This window comes from Bos mutus, chromosome 8 (assembly GCF_027580195.1).
Source record: "Bos mutus isolate GX-2022 chromosome 8, NWIPB_WYAK_1.1, whole genome shotgun sequence".
NCBI classification, from domain to species: Eukaryota; Metazoa; Chordata; class Mammalia; order Artiodactyla; family Bovidae; genus Bos; species Bos mutus.
In genome coordinates this window covers 35168421-35188044 of record NC_091624.1, presented here as the reverse complement: position 1 = coordinate 35188044, position 19624 = coordinate 35168421, and the positions used below count along the sequence as shown (strand labels likewise).

The window sequence follows — 19624 nt, the reverse complement described above, 5'->3', positions numbered from 1 at the left end:
TCCTTCTTCCCTGACCTAAAGACCTTGTGCTCTGCAAGGGAACAAGGAAGTGGCCATGTGGGGCAACAGAAAGCCACAAATATGCAGTTTCCTGGAAACGTCCTTTGTTGAATCTGCCCCTCTTTGCTGGATCCAACATACCCTGTTTCTAGACCTTTGCTTCTCTCCTGCTTTGCTTGCCTGCATCTGCCCCTCAATTAAGCAAATACTTTGTTTCAAACCTCCCTGGCTGCACAAGTCAGACCAATACTCTCTAACCAACTTACTCCTTGTATATGTTCCTGAACCTTTAGTCTTGAGTGGATGAGAAACTCAGAATGCAATAACTAGAATTAGAAAAATAAAGATTTTTTAAAAGCTAGAGAAGTTATAAAGTAATATGGATGACAGTGTAGGATGATCAGTACATTTCCAAAGCTGAGCAGGTCAGCAGAGTAAGGTAACTGTGGTCCAGAAGGGGAGCTGTTAATGCCTGTTCTGGCCCCTTTTAGACTGTGACTGACACTTTCTCATGATGCAAAGAGCCTCGTCTCATATTAATGGGTTACTTTCTGATCATGTTTCATAGAGAAATATACATATATATTTAATTGTTGTATAGTTGATTTTTAACATATGTTAGTTTCAGGAGTAGAGCAAAATGACTCATATATATATTCAGTTCAGTTCAGTTCAGTTGCTCAGTCGTGTCTGACTCTTTGTGACCCCATGAATCGAGGCACGCCAGGTCTCCCTGTCCATCACCAACTCCCGGAGTTCACTCAGACTCCCGTCCATCGAGTCAGTGATGCCATCCAGCCATCTCATCCTCTGTCATCCCCTTCTCCTCCTGCCCCCAATCCCTCCCAGCATCACAGTCTTTTCCAATGAGTCAACTCTTCGCATGAGGTGGCCAAAGTACTGGAGTTTCAGCTTTACCATCATTCCTTCCAAAAAACACCCAGGACTGATCTCCTTTAGAATGGACTGGTTGGATCTCCTTGCAGTCCAAGGGACTCTCAAGAGTCTTCTCCAACACCACAGTTCAAAAGCATCAATTCTTCGGCACTCAGCCTTCTTCACGGTCCAACTCTCACATCCATACATGACCACTGGAAAAACCACAGCCTTGACTAGACAGACCTTTGTTGGCAAAGTAATGTCTCTGCTTTTCAATATGCTATCTATGTTGGTCATAACTTTCCTTCCAAGGACTAAGCGTCTTTTAATTTCATGGCTGCAGTCACCATCTGTAGAGATTTTGGAGCCCAAAAAAATAAAGTCTGACACTGTTTCCACTGTTACCCCATCTATTTCCCATGAAGTGATGGGACCAGATGCCATGATCTTCGTTTTCTGAATGTTGAGCTTTAAGCCAACTTTTTCACTCTCCACTTTCACTTTCATCAAGAGGCTTTTGAGTTCCTCTTCACTTTCTGCCATAAGGGTGGTGTCATCTGCATAGCTGAGGTTATTGAGATTTCTCCCGGCAATCTTGATTCCAGCTTGTGCTTCTTCCAGTCCAGCGTTTCTCATGATGTACTCTGCATAGAAATTAAATAAGCAGGGTGACAATATACAGCCTTGACGAACTCCTTTTCCTATTTGGAACCAGTCTGTTGTTCCATGTCCAGTTCTAACTGTTGCTTTCTGAACTGCATACAGATTTCTCAAGAGGCAGGTCAGGTGGTCTGGTATTCCCATCTCTTGAAGAATTTTCCACAGTTTATTGTGATCCACACAGTCAAAGGCTTTGGCATAGTCAATAAGCAGAAATAGATGTTTTTCTGGAACTCTCTTGCTTTTTCCATTATCCAGCGGATACTGGCAATTTGATCTCTGGTTCCTCTGCCTTTTCTAAAACCAGCTTGAACATCTGGAAGTTCACGGTTCACGTATTGCTGAAGCCTGGCTTGGAGAATTTTGAGCATTACTTTAGTAGCGTGTGAGATGAGTGCAATTGTGCAGTAGTTTGAGCATTCTTTGGCATTGCCTTTCTTTGGGATTGGAATGAAAACTGACCTTTTCCAGTCCTGTGGCCACTGCTGAGTTTTCCAAATTTGCTGGCATATTGAGTGCAGCACTTTCACAGCATCATCTTTCAGGATTTGGAATAGCTCAACTGGAATTCCATCACCTCCACTAGCTTTGTTCATAGTGATGCTTTCTAAGGCCCACTTGACTTCACATTCCAGGATGTCTGGCTCTAGGTGAGTGATCACACCATCGTAATTATCTGGGTCATGAAGATCTTTTTTGTACAGTTCTTCTGTGTATACTTGCCACCTGTTCTTAATATCTTCCCCTTCTGTTAGGTCCATACCATTTCTGTCCTTTATTGAGCCCATCTTTGCATGAAATGTTCCCTTGGTATCTCTAATTTTCTTGAAGAGATCTCTAGATTTTGACTATAGTTCCCTATGCTATACAATAGGTCTTTGTTATGTATCTATTTTATATATAGTAGTGTGTATAGTGGGAGAAGGCAATGGCACCCCACTCCAGTACTCTTGCCTGGAAAATCCCATGGACGGAGGAGCCTGGTGAGCTGCAGTCCGTGGGTGCCGGGAGCCAACACGGAGTCCCCACCCATGACAAAGGTCATGTGGGAGAGTTCTGGTGGGCAAGTCGAGCCAGAACTCGAGGGGTGCCCCTCTGGGCCTGCCTGAGCATTTACCCCAAAACCAAAATCTGTCTGTTTTACTATTTTACGACTTTCACCAACTCTTCTGACATTACCGGGATCTATCCCCGACCACCTTTCTCTGTAAGAAAATCAATTTAAAACTCTAAAATTGCTAAATAGAACTAGTAGAGGATTTCTTTGTTGAGCTAATGCTTGCTGCCAAGTTTCCATATCCCTTACCTACTGTGTCCCTGGGAGTGTATTGATTAATATAGCTGGTGTATAGACATGTAAGTAGTAGCTTTAATGTTTGTAACCTTGGACCCTTGAGTTAATTCTTTTCTTGTTATAGCCCACCACTTTTGCCCTATAGGTATGCAACTTTATCTAATGCTTTTGGAGGGTGACGCCTGACTTTAGAATTATCACCTTTGGAGAAAAATAAGTTTTCTGAGGAAAAGGGTCATAAAATGTTAACAGGCTTCCTGGCCAGAAGATGATGTAAATCACCTAAAACTTTTGCATATGATAAGTTTCCAGGAAGAAAGCCTGGCTTCGATAAGGATCAAGGACTGCTGACCTTGCCTGACTCTATCCCTTCCCCCATTATCCTCTATGCACAACTTAAGGTATAAAAACTACTTTGGAAAATAAAGTGCGGGCCTTGCTCACCGAAGCTCGGTCTCCCCATGTCGTTCTTTCTCTTTCCTTTTCCTATTCAGGCTGATTCCATGGAGCGCAGGGGCTCTCTGCATTCACTTTCCTGCCTGGGCTTCTAAGACCCACTCGAGAAGGTGCCCAGGGTGGGGCACCTTCCGAGATTCGAGAGGGTGCCTGCGGCCTACGTGAACAGAGCAAGTCCTGTGCTGGGGCTTTATTAGCTTTCTGCATAAACCAGGAATATTAGCCTCTTTTCTCTCCTCTATTTTCTTAACTGCAAAATTCTTTCCCTGTCTCTTTCTCCTTTTATCTATTATTTATCTTTTAATCGCTGACGCCGTCCTCCCGAGGGAATCCCTGGATCCTACCGGGGCTGGACCCTGGTGTATGGGGTCGCTAAGAGTCGGACACGACTGAGCGACTTCACTTTCACTTTTCACTTTCATGCATTGGAGAAGGAAATGGCAACCCACTCCAGGGTTCTTGCCTGGAGAATCCCAGGGACGTCAGAGCCTGGTGGGCTGCCGTCTATGGGGTCGCACAGGGTCGGACACGATTGAAACGACTTAGCAGCAGCAGCAGCAGCAGCAGTGTGTATAGTGAAAGTGAAAGTTGCTCAGTTGTGTCCGACTCTTTGCAACCCCATGGACTTAGTTCATGAAATTCTCCAGGCCAGAATACTGCAGTCGGTAGCCTTTTCCTTCTCCAGGGAATCTTCCCAACCCAGGGATTGAACCCAGGTCTCCCACACTGCAGGCGGATTCTTTACCAGCTGAGCCACCGGGGAAGCCCAGTAGTGTGTATATGTAATCCTAATTTATCCCTCCCTCTCAATAAGGAATTTTTTCCATGACTTTAGTTGCAACCTCTTATAATCTGGCTGGCTAACTTATTCTAGAATGTTCCTAAGTCCACAGAGTATAGAAATTCAGTTTTAAATGTAAACATATTGGTTTTAGATTCTTGGGACCAAGATTTTGAAATTAGCAAAGAGCCATGAGGTAAATAAAAAACTGTCCTCTATTCCTGTATGCCTCTTGTTACCACCCTCTCTGTCTTCCTGTTCATGTCTCTCATAATCTTTTCATTCAGGGCCCTGACTTCTCCATATAATGTCATATGAAAAAAATAGTTCTTGACATGGTGGCCTGGGGAATTATACCCTTTGGGCCCTAATGAGCATTTTCCATCCACTCAGCTCAAAGGTCTGCGTAGTCAAAACTATGGTTTTTCCAGTAGTCATGTATGGATGTGAGTATTGGGCCATAGAGAAGGCTGAGCACCAAAGAATTGATGGCTTTTTAATTGTGGTGCTGGAGAAGATGTGTGAGAATCCCTTGGACTGCAGGGAAATCAAACCAGTCAATCCTAAAGGAAATCAACCCCGAATATTCACTGAAAGGACTGATGCTCAAGCTGAAGCTCCATATACTTTGGCCTCTTGATGTGAAGAGCCAACTCATTGCAAAAGACCCCGATGCTGGGAAAGACTGAAGGCAGTAGCAGAAGGGGGCAACAGAAGATGAGTTGCTTGGATAGCATCATCGACTCAATGGACTCAGAGTCTGAGCAAACTCTGGGAGATAGTGAAGGACAGGGAAAAGGGTCAAACCCAACATAGCGACTGAACAACAACAGCAACAGCTCAGAGTAGGTGCTCAAAAGATATTTGTAGAATGAGTTAGTGAGGGAATGAAAGCCTGTAGATACGCATTTTGAACATTTAGGAAATTTTCTCCAACTGCCAGTCTAGGGGAGCTCACCTCCTTGCATCATGAATAGCACTCTTTGCAGACTATGTTGTGCTACTTTGCCACTGTTACCGAATTTAACCTAACAGAAGCTCCCTGTTTTCAGCTCCTAGTATAATGTCTGGCATGAGGTCAGAACTCAATAAATTTTTGTTGAATCAATAAATGTTATGCTTTATGTTGAAAGAGTTTTGGCTCTTGGAAGGAATGAAACAAACAAAGGCTTGAATTTATAAAACCAGGAGATTGGAAGGAACACCAAGGTATCTTCAGGTATATTTCCTGACAATCATTCCCAGTAATCATCTCCTTTGTTCCTGAAAACCCATGAGAGTTTTCTTAACCTTGTGACTCCCAGGATTTTCATAAGAAACTTCTATTTATTGTCAAAGGATATAAGACATTTTTACCTTCTCTTTCTTTCTGATTTTCAAAGGAAAAAGAAAGTATGACCAGGCATGCCAAGACTATAAATGGCTTCTGGGCCAAAGGTCTTAGCCCACGTGTGGAGTGAATTTAGACGCCTCCAACTCCAGAGCCTGGCTTTAAGTGAAAATCATGCTGTTCTATGTCTGCCTAAATCTGCAATATGAAAACAAAATTCCAAATTTCTGTGGCATGATAGAGATTTCATGCTCCCAATAATTTGTTCTATATAAAATTTCAAATTCTCCCATCTTTGATATTTTTTGACAAATAACAGTTCAGTTAGCATCCGGGGGCTAGTTTGTCATCAACATCAACAGTGTCTAGATAAAATGGGTCTGCAAGCATCACTGTCTTCCTTTTAAATTAAGAGCTTATGGAGTGGAAGTTTTAAAATCAGTGGTAAAACAGAGAGAGAGAGAGAGGAAGCCTGGTAACCAGTCTTGGATCTGTCTTAACTGAGGTAAGAACATTTTCCTGAAAACCTTGGCAGCCCATCCTTTAGAGGTGTGGAGGTTGGGGCTGTGTTGGCAGCACACAATGCCCTGTGAGCCAGTTTCAATTGGTGTTCCCATGACTGATCAAGGGCTTTTAGTCATCACTGACATGACACCTGCATGACAATCAGGACCAGAGACAGATAACAAATCAGGTTTTACTCCATGCAACCAACATGTAAAACCTCAAAAGAAGCCTCTTAGAATCAGAAGGGATATTCATGGTAGGAAAATAAACCATTTAATCTCCCGCTTCTCCTTTCCTTTTCCTGTGACCATTAGATGCCTGAATTCTTCCCCATGGTAAAAGGCAGCCATGATGGCTGTAAGCCTCAGAACCTTAGTCCTTGCTGTACTCATGACTGATCATCTGGTGCATTCCTCCCAAAGCTACTCACACTCTCCTGAAGCCTCAGATGTGGCTAGAACCATTCATCATTTAATCATACACATACTCCTTTATGACATGTCTAACTTTGCTATTTAAATCTCAGGTTATTGGGCTTCCCTGGTGGGTCAGTGGTAAAGAGTCTGCCTGCCAATACAGGAGACACTGGTTCAAGACCTGGGAAGATCCCTTACATCTTGGAGCAACTAGGACCATGTGCCTCAAATACTGAGCTTATACTCTAGAGTCAGGGAGCTGCAACTCGAGAGTAGTCCCTGCTTGCCACAACTGGAGAGAAGGCCCACGCAGAAAAGAAGACCCCCCCACCCCAAATTAAAATAAAAAAATCCTAAGGTTATTGGTACCATTGGCAGGAATGATGGAGTAAGAACATCTCAAATTCCTTACCTTCATAAAGGCAACAAGAACACTGGAAAAATTGTCAAAATCACTTTTTCGGAGCTCTGGAAATTAACCAAAGGCTTATGACAATCCAGAGAGTATTTTTTCCAAATAAAATGACTGAATCTCAGAACTGCAGGCTTTGTGGTGTCTGAACTCTCTAGTCCTATTCCACTCTCCCCAGAGTCATGATGACCTTGAAAAACAACTGAAATAGCAGTGAAAACTAAGCAGCCTAGCATCCTAAGGAAGAGGCAAAATGGGAATGTTACTCTCCCAAAGTCTAGTTTCAAGATCACAGCCCTTGTTTGACCTGTCCTGCAGTTTCTTGGCAATTCCCACTCACAAGGCTTGTCTTTATTTAATCTGAGTCTGCATTTGTGTAAGTGTATGCATGCAAAGTCACTTCAGTCGTGTCCAACTCTTTGTGACCCTATGGACTGTAGGCCACCAGGCTCCTCTGTCCATGGGATTCTCCAGGCAAGAAAACTGGAGTGGGTTGCCATGCACTCCTCCAGCAGTTCTTCCAACCCAGGGATCAAACCTGTCTCTCCTGAGTCATCGTTCACCCAATACTATTTCCCTGAGGGCCATGGTTTAACATGGGAGGCAGCTGCCTGAGATAGTGATGACAGTTGGAGAAAACAGCAAGATAAACAAAAATGTAAAGGAAAAGTTGGAGAATGAGATATCCATAAGGGAAACTAGAAGCCCAGGGACATGCCTGAGAAAGATCTGAGAAAAATTAAAATTCCCATCTCTGGCTGATGTGGAAATTCAGCAGAAGCAGGGAGTCAAGTAAACACGGAATTGGAGCTGGCCTGCTGGAGGACTTCGGACAACCTCCCCAGCAGTCCCAGAGCCCCTTTCATGGACTGGGACATTGACTGGTTTCAGGCACTTGGGAATTTATGTCAGATCCATAACTAATTATTAAACTCACTGAACAGAGCCTTTAGTGGCTGCTGTTGCTGCTGCTACTAAGTCGCTTCAGTCGTGTCCGACTCTGTGCGACCCCATAGACGGCAGCCCACCAGGCTCCCCCGTCCCTGGGATTCTCCAGGCAAGAACACTGGAGTGGGTTGCCATTTCCTTCTCCAATGCATGAAAGTGAAAAGTGAAAGTGAAGTTGCTCAGTTGTGTCTGACTCTTAGCGACCCCATGACAATAAACGCAGACTCCATAGAATTAGTTCAGTTAATTCAATAAACAAACCAATAGGAACCATAATGGCAACAGTAACAACAACAAACCCCGGAAAGGGGGGAGGTACTTGTTTTTCAGAATTACCACATTATTTTATTTTCTTAAATTGAAGTATAGATGATTTATATAATGTTTTGGTGGTTTCAGGTGTACAGCAAAGTGATTCAGTTCTGTCTATATATTCTTTTCCAGATTATTTCATTGTAGGTTATTACCAGATGTTGACTAGAGTTCCCTATTTTATTTTGCTATCCTGAGGGAGGGAGGCAGTTGAACAGAATGTGCAGGATGGGACTGTCTGAGCTGAGGGATGACAGTGTCCTGTTCCTTGACCTGTCTGGTATTTTTTAATACCTTGTCTATCTGGTTTTATGTGTTTTTCTGCATGTTACATTTTACAGTGATTGGAAAAACCCTGCCTACAACTCTGATCTTGCCTCTTCTGAGCCCACCTCTCTCCCCTCTGCCAGAGGAATGTCTTTTCTATCCTTATTTTCTCCAGGCTCTTAACACCTACTCACAACACAAACTGTCCCCAGCCCCCACCCTCCCCCCAGTGACCAGTGATATCCAAGTTAGCAAATCAAATGAACTTGTCTCCTCCATGGAGGAGTCTTTGCTTTTGACCTTGCAGTTCTTTTCCCCTCAGCTTCCCCAGACTGTTCCCCCTCACCTGGTTCTGTCCTCTCTTCCTGTGACTTTCCAGTTCCTGAAACACTGGTGCTCCCCAGGTTCCCTTCCCATGGTCTCATCCACGCCCTTGCCCACCTCTCTGCTAACAGCCCCCCCAAAGTATAGTGTCCCTTCCAGGCTCTGGTGCAGGTGTGGACGAAGCTTCCTGCTTCATCTCCATCTTTATCTGAATGTTTGGTGTCATCTGAATTTCAAACAGGCCTCAAAATGAAGTCATTCTCTTCCTTGCTCCAACCTGATTCCTAGATTTTCTATGTCTGTAAAGGGAATCACTTCCAAGTTGACATCTCAAGCTAGAAATGTGGATGTGTCATTCTTTTTAACCTGAGTACCAAGAGCTACTATTATTATGTTCATATTGTGCTAGGCATTTTCTACTTTATGCCTCGCCCCACTTGCAGATTCCTATTTTGAAAATCTCATGCCCTGAGTGGTATGTTAGGAGATGGAAACTTTGGGACGTGATTAACTCAAGAATGGGATTAGTGTCTATAAAAAAAGACCTCAGAGAACTCCCTGGTATTTTTGTCTTTGTGAGAATGGGGGCCTCACCAGATATTGAATCTGCTGATGCCTTTATCTTGGACCTCTCAGCCTCCAGAACTGCAAGAAATACATTTCTGTTAATAAGCCACCCAGTTAGAGATATTGGGTTGGCCAAAAAGTTTGTTCGGGACTTTGTCAACAAAGGTCGGTATAGTCAAAGCTATGGTTTTTCTAGTAGTCATGAATGGATGTGAGAGTTTGACCATAAAGAAGGCTAAGCATCGATGCTTTTGAACTGTGGTGCTGGAGAAGCCTCTTGAGAGTCCTTTGGACTGTAAGGAAATCAAACCAGTCAATCCTAAAGGAAATCAACCCTGAATATTCATGGAAGGACTGAAGCTGAAGCTCTAATACTTTGGCCACATGATGCAAAGAGCTGACTCATTGGAAAAGATCTTGATGCTGGGAAGGATTGAAGGCAGGGGAAGAGGGCAACAGAGGATGAGTTGCTTGAAGAGCATCATCGACTCAATGGACATGAGTTTGAGCAAACTCCAGAAGATGGTGAAGGACAGGGAAGCCTGGCGTGCTGTAGTCCACAGGGTTGCAAAAAACCAAGACAGGACTTAGCAGCTGAACAATAACAAGCCACCTAGTCTGAGATATTGGGTTGGCCAAAAAGTTTGTTTGAGTTTTCCTGTAAGATTTTATGGGAAAAGCCTGAATGAACTTTTTGGCCAACACAATATTTTGTTACAGCAGCCTGAGTGAATTAAGACCGTTTTTTAAGAAACATAGAGTACGTACATCGTTTACATATATTACAGAGGAAGTTGTGGAAATATTCACCGGCAGGGGAGCTCTTATTCCTCTCCCTGACGATCCCACTGCAGGGGGGCCTGTAATTAGTATTAATACTGTCACCCAGCATCAGTTTCCATTGCCTGTAACCTGGTTCTGACCATCAGACTAACCTAACTGGTGTCTCAACCACACACAAATCTCTTCCCATTTCTGTTCACCTTTAAGTAGTGCTGGAGTACTTTAATACTTTAATCATATAAATTTTGATCGTTTCTTTCTCAAACATCTGATGAGCACACATGGAGGCCACATGGTCTAACACCAGCCTCCCCCACTCCCTTCACCCCCCCAGCTCCACATCCTCTCTACCCAGAGCACACAGGCTCTTTCAGGTCCTGGGCCAGGGCACAGGCAATTCTCTTTGTTGGAGATGCTCTGTTCACAACCTTCCCTGTTTATCTGGGAAATCCCTGCCTATCCTTAAGTGACACCTGATGTTCTCTGAACATCTGTGACACAGAATAGCGTGTTATTCCCTCTTGAATTGGCTCCCTCCCTAGTGGTGGCCATATCTAGGGGGCAGTTAACAACCATGCTGAGTAAATAGGTGTCTCTGGAAATTCTTATTGAAGGTCTAGCACTGGACAGATGACCTGGTCAGTGCTTAAACAATCTGTATCACTGGAGGCAGAGGTGGTGAGGAGACATCTCACAGGTATCTTAATCTTATCTTCCAGTAGTTACCGCCACGTATTTCCTAGTCACTTCCCCACAGTTTATTGACCCTAAAAGCCCAATCCCTCTTTCTTTTGTCTATATACTTCTCCACAATTTATCATCCTTTTAAAAAACATATATAAGCCTCTGAGTCTTACTGCTTCATTGGGATTTTTACTTTCTTTCTGTGAAGTTTATGTGTACAGAAAATTAAAAATATTAATAAAATTTGTGTGCCTTTTCTCCTATTTAATCTCCCATTTGTCAGTTTAATTCATAGACCTCAGGGGCTGAATCTAAGGCAGTAGAGGGAAAGATTTTCTCTCCCCTACACTTATAACCTGTGAGATAAGCATGACTGTGATAAATACACAGATGAAACTGAGGCTCAGGGAGGCTACAGTAACTTGCGCAAGACTCAGGACAACTCAGGGTTGAGTCAAACCCTTTTACCTTCCTTGTTCCTTTCTTTGCTGTTGCTTAAACATTTGTTTTGCTTGTGTATCGAAGTTGAAGCCTAAGGGATTTCTGACATCTGTTCACATGGGCTTCCCAGGTTGGGTGTCAGCTTAGGAAAGGAAGCATACTTGGGAAGAGCCTTGAAAAATCCCTGTCCCAGACCCAATCAGAAAGCCTGGTATTTTCTGGTGACAGTCTCCTGTGACATATGGACCTGGGCCAAGCAGCATTACTCGCTCAGTGAGTTTTGGTTGATGACATAAGACAGTTTGCAAAACCCAGCTGTGTGGGGCAGGTACCCAGGCCTGATCTGACAGAGGATTTAATACCTGGTTTAAGAAAAAGGAACTCTGATCTGAATAGACATTTCTTCAAAAAGGACATACAGATGACCAACAGGCACACAAAAAAGATGTTCAACACCGCTAGTTATTAGAGAAATACAAATCAAAACTATGATGAAATATCACCTCACACAAGTCATAATGGCAATCAGCAAAAAATCCACAAACAGAAAATGCTGGAGGGGGTGTGGAGAGAAGGGAACCCTCCTACAGTGTTGGTAGAAATGTTAATTGGCGTAGCCACTATGGAGAACAGTATGGAGGTTCCTTAAAAAACTAAAAATAGAGATACCATATGACCCTGCAATCTCACTCCTGGGCATATATTCATAAAAAAAACATGATCCAAAAGTATCCATGTTCATTGCAGCACTATTTACAATAGCCAAGAAATGGAAGCCACCTCAATGTCCATTGACAGAGGGATGGATAAAGAAGATGTGGTACATATACACAATGGATAATACTTAGCCATTAAAAAGAATGAAATAATGCCATTTGCAGCAACATGGATGAAACTAGAGAGTGCCATTCTGAGTGAAGTAAGTCAGGCAGAGAAGGAGAAATATTGTATGACATCCCTTATATGTGAAATCTAAAAAGAAATGATACAAATGAACTTAGTTACAAAACAAAGAGACTCATAGACTTAGAAAATGAGCTTATGGTTGCTGGGGGAAGGCATAGTTAGGGAGTTTGGGAAGGTCAAGTACACACTGCTATATTTAAAATGGATAACCCACAAGGACTGGAGCTCTGCTCAATGTTATATGCCAGCTTGGGTGGGAGAGGGGGTTGAAGGATATTTAAGGCTGAGTCCCTTTGCTCTTCACCTGAAACTACCACAACCTGGTTAATTTACTATATCCCAATACAAAATAAAAAGTTTGAAGTTTGGTGGGAAAAAAAGAATACACATGTATACTTAAAGAAAGAGAGAGAGGAAGGGACTCTGAGGTGCTGACTACGTTCAGGATCTGGATTCTTCCCCATTCTTCCCCACTCACCAGTTCTTTGGGAAACTGTCTGTAGGTAAATACTATATCCATGCCATATGAGCCCTAAACACAGGCAGAAGAGCACAGTGTTGTTTTCAAGTGACAGGGCAGGTCAGGGATCAAAACAAGTTGAGTTAAGAGACTTTTCAGGTTTGCCAACCCAAGAAGGAAAGAATAATAGGCTTAAAGAGAACCATTAAGAACCTTATTGCATTACAATAATCCCTCTGCTTTAGTGAAAAAACTTGCCAGAAAGGCCAGGAAAGGACATTAATTACTTGGTCTTAAACATAAAACCAAAGCTCTGCTCACCTGAAAGCCAGTGTTGCTGCAACCCTGGGCTGGGAGGGCCGCCACCCTCTGCAGCTCCATAGAGATTTTGCTGCTCATGGACTTGGGCTCCGGAGTCTTTTCAGATGTCTGGGCTGGAGATCCGCTGTACCTGTGAAATCAAACACAGCCTCTGCTGAAGTCAGAATGCCGCCTGCTGTTATAGGCACCAGGCCATCGATTCAGTTTGGGAACTTTGATCTAAATCTCCTGGTTGGGGTGGGGCAGGAGTGGCGAGGGGCGGGGTGGACGCTTTCAGGTCAGGTCCACCTACCTTATTATTCCTTCTCATTATCCCCATTCCTGCCGGTCCATTTTTACTCAGGGAAGAAGAATCCTGTGGTGCTCAAAACAGAAAAGGACATTTTCTCTACAGTCTTGAGTGAAAGAATCTAATTCCTGTGCTAGTGTTGGACACTGGGAGTGGTGAGTGGCAGGAAACGTAAGCGCTGGCAATTACCAAGTGACCAGGATTCTGTGCTACAGAATACCTGTGAACACAGGTTCTAGACATTACATATGGTGGTCTTGATTTATCCTGAAACAAGGGAAAACTGAGGTGTCCATGAACATCACCTCAGTTAATCTCAGAGTAACAAAAGTTAATGGTTTGCTCAGGGCCACTTGGCTAATGAATGGACAGTGAAAAGTCAAATTCAGGTCTGGTGGATTGGGTTGCTTCAAAAATTCAACTCCTAGAGGCACTTCCCTGATGGTCTAGTGTTTAAGACTTCTAAGAGTTTAAAAATGGTCCAGATCAAAATATCTTAAAAATAAATGCAAAGATGTAGCAGTAAACGAAAAGTGACCAACTTCAAAGATTCTTTCCTCTATGAAATTTTTAGCTGTGGGACTTTTTTTTTTCCAAAACAGCAATTTCCCCTAGTACATTTAAAATGAACTATCATACATCTATTCATTATTGTAATTGTGAGGCCTATGTGGAAATGTGAAAAATGTTTATGTCAAGTGAAAAACTAAAATGTATAAATTGAATGCTGTGTCAGTAGACAAAGAATGGAAGAAGATATCAAATACTACTAGTGGTTATTTCTGGGTTGTGTTTTTTTTTAATCCTCTGCATGTTTTATTTTATTTATTTATAGGGATTGCACTGGGTCTACATTGCTGCTTTCAGATTTTCTCTAATTGTGGTGAATGGGGGCTACTCTTCCTTGTGGTGCCTGGGCTCCAGTAATCGAAGCACGTGGGCTCAGTAGTTGTGGCTCCCAGGCTCTAGAGTTCAGTCTCAGTAGTTACGGTGCGTGGGCTTAGCTGTTCCATGGCACGTGCGATCTTCCTGGACCAGGGATTGAACATGTGACTCCTATATTGGCAGGCAGACTCTGAGCCACTGTACCACCACTACCAGGAAAGTCCTGGGTTGTGGTTTTATGGGTGGTTGCTATTTTCTCTTTCATCCTTTGCAAAATTTTCTATAAAGAGTGTGATTTACTATCATTATCATCATATTGAATATGTGTATACACATATGTGTATATATGAACACATATACATGTATACGTGTATACATATATACAATATGATGATATGAACATATATACATACATGTGTGTGTCTGTGTGTATGTTAAGAGCTCATTGGACCTATACTGCCTGGGTTCAAATCCTGGCTCTGCTGCTCACTACAACTCAGCTCAAGATCTAAACCCAGCCTTCTGCCTGTCCTTAGGCAGCCCAGGAGCGAAGAATGGTTTCTAGATCTTAACACAGTTGAAAAAATTGAAAGGATGAATATTTCATGACATACATAAACTATATGAAATTCAAATTTCAGTGTTCATAAATAAAATTTTGTTTGCACACAAACATGCCCGTTCATTTATGTGTTGTCTATGGCTGCTCAAGACTCAATCTAGTTTATAGTTGGAGAGGATCCTTATTCACCAAAGAAAAAGAAAAACCTTCATTCTTCTGTTTATGGTTGTAATTGCAGAAATGTGATTCAAATGTCTTGACATTCTTGCAGGCAACAACCCAGTATTTTCTCTACCCCTAGGCTGTAGACAGCATGTTTGAAAAGATACAAGCATATTTGAGAGCAGGTCACAGTACAAGCAAGATCACACTACAGTGTTGATTGAAAGACACAGTGACCTGTTCATTTCATTCTGAGGCTGCTGCTGCTAAGTCACTTCAGTCGTGTCCGACTCTGTGCGACCCCATAGACGGTGGACCACTAGGCTCCCCCATGCCTTGGATTCTCCAGGCAAGAACACTGGAGTGGGTTGCCATTTCCTTCTCCAAAGCAGGAAAGTGAAAAGTAAAAGTGAAGTCGCTCAGTCGTGTCCAACTCTTTGAGACCCCATGGACTGCAGCCTACCAGGCTCCTCCATCCATGGGATTCTCCAGGCAAGAGTACTGGAGTGGGTTGCCATTGCCTTCTCGGTCATTCTAAGGCAATACCAGCCAAAAGGAAAACTTGAGAGCTACTTAGGGCAAATTGTATGTACAAGTAGGATGCTAAAATGCAAAAATAGATACTCATTTCCAGAGAAGTTTTAACTTAAAATGCTATATATCGGAAACTTTTGGTTAAGAGCTTTTAGAAGTAATGAAAATTCTGACTTTCTTGGCAGCACAAGAATTAACTTAGGACTATTCATGGGACTATCACTTGATGGTACCTTGGTAGAAGCTATGGCTCATTTTAAACAATTTGGAGATAGACATTGTGATCAGAAAATGAGGTGAAAGACCCTTGCAACTTTCCAAGACCGAATATTAAATCATTCCCCAGTTGTGCAGAATCATTATTTGTAAGGAATAATTTGTGCCAAGGCCTGGGAAACTGTCTCTTAACTGCATCAGCTATTTTCATTGCAGGGTTCCTCAAACTCAGTTTTAAACTTTGAAATCACTGCATAGCAATCAAATCACTAGACTTTTTAATCAAGGGATCTGTGTTCTATTCCATTCCATAAAAGTTGGTTTTTAGACCCAAAACCATGGACTGTATATCAAATATTAAAGAAAAATGAAACACTTCCCCACCCCCTTCAAATTTATCAAAAATATGCAAGTAAAAAATTCTAAACACATGTCAGTAGATCTTGCTTCATGTATGTAGTTCTATAGTAAGGTCATTCTTTTCCTTTTGGTGACATATTTCCAAAAAGAGTAAAATGAATTTAAAAAAATTGTCCACAACATTTCTCCCATGTTGAGAACAATGTATTACATGTTTCAGCATGATTTTTATCTGCTCCTGCTGTCATCCCTGGAAGGACATTTCACGTACTACAGACTAACATTTTTTTTTTTTTTGATACATCTTGAAGTAGTTTAGTAAACTAAAAATGTAATCCTGTGATGGGTACAAACCCTAATCTAACCAACTTGAATTTTTGAGTTGGTTAGTTAGATTAAGAGAGAATCCAAGAGTGAGAAAAAGAAAAGCAATAATGTGTCTTTTACTTGGGTTTCTCTTACCTTGGACGTGGGGTATCTCTTCACAGCTGTTCCAGCAAAGCGCAGCCGCTGCTCCTTACCTTGGACGAAGGGTATCTCCTCACCGCCGCCCCTCCTGACCTTGAACGTGGAGTAGCTCTTCTGGGCCCTCCAGCACCCGCCCGCGCAGCCCCCGGCTCCTTGGACGTGGGGTAGCACCTCCCGGCCGCCGCCCCTGACCTCGGGCGGGGCCGCCGCCCCTGGCCTCCGGCGGCGGGTAGCTCCTCTCAGCCGCTCCTGCGCCTTCGCAGATATGCAGATTACACCATCCTTATAGCAGAAAGAGAAGAGGAACTAAAAAGCCCCTTGATGAAAGTGAAAGAGGAGAGTGAAAAAGTTGGCTTAAAGCTCAACATTCAGAAAACGAAGATCATGGCATCTGGTCCCATCACTTCATGGGAAATAGATGGGGAAACAGTGGGAACAGTGTCAGACTTTATTTTTGGGGCTCCAAAATCACTGCAGATGGTGATTGCAGCCATGAAATTAAAAGATGCTTACTCCTTGGAAGGAAAGTTATGACTAACCTATACAGCATATTAAAAAGCAGAGACATTACTTTGCCAACAAAGGTCCGTCTAGTCAAGGCTATGGTTTTTCCTGTGGTCATGTATGGATGTGAGAGTTGGACTGTGAATAAGGCTGAGCGCCGAAGAATTGATGCTTTTGAACTGTGGTGTTGGAGAAGACTCTTGAGAGTCCCTTGGACTGCAAGGAGATCCAACCAGTCCATTCTAAAGGAGATCAGTCCTGGGTGTTTTTTGGAAGGAATGATGCTAAAGCTGAAACTCCAGTACTTTGGGCACCTCATGCGAAGAGTTGACTCACTGGAAAAGACTGATGCTGGGAGGGATTGGGGGCAGGAGGAGAAGGGGATGACAGAGGATGAGATGACTGGATGGCATCACCGACTTGATGGACATGAGTTTGAGTGAACTCTAGGAGTTTGTGATGGACAGGGAGGCCTGGTGTGCTGCGATTCATGGGGTCGCAAAGAGTTGGACATGACTGAGTGACTGAACTGAACTGAATGTGTGTTTGAAATAGAAAATACTTTGAGATGCTTCTCCACCAAAATCACCTTTGAAGTTAGATTTTGCTTTTCAACACCCCTGCTATAGAGCTGGTACTAGGAAAGGCCAGGTGTAGAATCTGCTGCCTGGATAATGCCCACCCATGATTTATGATTACTTGGCCTTCTGGATCACTTTAGTTATAATCCTTAGCCAGACGATCTTGGTACAAGTGTGGGCCAGTAAAGCAAAAGGGAAGAGAATTAGCATCTGTTGATCATTGCCATGCACCTTTTAGGTACTTATAGTGCTTCCATTTCATCTTTGCAACAGCCCTACAAATGAGGTGTTGATAGCCCCATTTCACAGATGAAACACTTGAGGCTCAGGGGACGAAGTGACTTTTCCAAGAACATAACTAGTAAGTGGCAGCATCATGATTTGAGCCCAAGTGTCTGAAACCTAGACCTGTCAAGAGCTAAGTTCTGGAAGGAAATAAAGCCAAGAGAAGCACAACTGAGTTAATACCCAAAAGTGTTCAGTCTATTAGTGGGAAAAGCAAACTACAACCAAGATGAATGGAAAAACTTAACAAAATGGAAAGAAGCAGAGTTTAATCCATCTGCATACTTCGAAATCCCCAAAAGATGTGCCAGTGCTTCACTGAGGTAATTCCTAAGAAGCCCCAAGAGTTGACCTGTCATATATGATTCCACTGGAAGTGAATGCTTGGATCTGCAAATGACAGGAGGACAAGGATGGTACCCACTTAATCTCTGTATTTAGCATCACTTAGAGCAGAGCAGGCTCAAGGCTGAATAGCTTGTCTATTGACCAAAGGAGGATCCTGCATTCCCATTGTCCCAGGAATCTGTGTGAACTGTATAATGAACTATAAAGGAGGTTAGCGCCCATGGCTGGCCCTGCCCAAGAACCAGCGCTGGGAGGAGGGTGAAGTAAGCAGAATCTAGGGTGCACGTTTTAAGGGGCCATTTACTCTCAGTGAGTACAGGGTCAGGACCTGAGAGTGAGAGCTTTCTTAAATTTTGTACCCCAGACCCCTCGCCCAGCTCACCCTACTCCTGGTCCTGCCATGAACAAGCCCTGAGTCTGTTTTGGATCAGTGTAAGGTAGCAGTTAAGCATGTAGGCTCTGGGCTCAGTCTAGCTGCCAACCCAGGCTCTGCCTCTTACTAACGCTAACTAGCTGGAACCTCAGGCAAGTTACTCACCAGAAACCTCTCTAAATATCTGTTGTTACCTGCAAAATGAGGTTCGGAGTTTTGCCTACCTTCTAACAGGCCTACTGGGAAAGTTTGATGGGGTACCACATGGAAAGTATCTGGTGCATTGTAGGAAGAAGGCACACACTCTAGATTCCAGGGCAAATCTGCCAGCAGCTGCCCCAAAAGGCAACCCAGGGGAAATATTCTTTGTTCCTTTTCAATGCATGAGAAAACAAGACACAGTTTGCAAGGTCATGGTAGGTGGTTTTGGATGGTCAGCTAAATAAGGCTGCTACTAGGAAAAAATATTGCAATCTGTGGAGAAGAGACCATTCAAATGTGTTTTCTTCACCATTTTGCAACTGTGATGGCAAGAATTATGAATGGATGCTAAAGTTAGTGGCTGGCAGAATTTGGTAAGAAGGACATTTATGTGCTTCTTAGTGTCTCCCCACAAAGTACGTATTAATCAAAGAAAAAGTAAGAGAAACTTTACAATGGGGAAACCTGGAGGACACCACCTTACCAAATAGTCACCAGAAATGGGGGAAAGTGACATTCTGTGCCTCCTGATATGAGCACTGAGCAGGACACTGCATCACTTTTGTGGAATTATTGCCCCAAATGTATAACCTGAGTCTAATTGGGGCCAATTGGGGGATGTTTTACAAAATAACTGGACTATATTTCTCAAAATTGTTATGTTTGTAGAAGACAAAGAAGACAGAGAGTCCATCCCATATTACAGAATACCAAAGATATTTGACAGATAAATGCAGTACATCATCCTGGAGTGAGTCCTGTACCAAGGGGAAGGTTTGTTATAAAGACCAACATAGGAACAATTGAGCACATTTGAATTTTGGTCATAGTAAGGTATAATCTTAAATTTCTTCATATTGATAATGATACTATGGTTATGTTAGAGAATGACCTCAGGAAATAGACTTTGGAATATGGAGGAATAAAGGGGTATGATGTCTATAATTTATTCCTAAGTGGTTCAGAGCAAAACAACACGCAAATGTATATAAGAACTATTGAGGTGTTATATAAAGCTAATGAGGTGTTACAAAATAAAAAGATACAAAAAGATGTTTTGTGAATTATTCATATATGCTAATTATAAATTTAACCTCTGTGTCATGTA

General features: G+C 42.8%; 1 protein-coding gene across 3 annotated transcripts in view; it reads right to left on the bottom strand.

The window, feature by feature from the left end:
- Positions 1-16463, bottom strand: part of SLC28A3 (solute carrier family 28 member 3) — an 80759-nt gene extending 64296 nt beyond the window's left edge. Inside the window, exons 1-3 of one of the 3 annotated variants that reach the window (XM_070375402.1) lie at positions 16219-16463; positions 13041-13111; positions 12749-12878 (exon numbers count right to left, since the gene is read on the bottom strand). In XM_070375402.1, the coding sequence (XP_070231503.1) occupies positions 12749-12826 (78 nt within the window). In that variant the 5' untranslated portion in view covers positions 12827-12878; positions 13041-13111; positions 16219-16463. The remainder of the gene's footprint in view (positions 1-12748; positions 12879-13040; positions 13112-16218) is intronic. The other 2 variants (XM_070375401.1, XM_005896249.3) reach the window with 2 other exon arrangements.
- Between the last annotated feature and the right edge of the window lie 3161 nt (positions 16464-19624).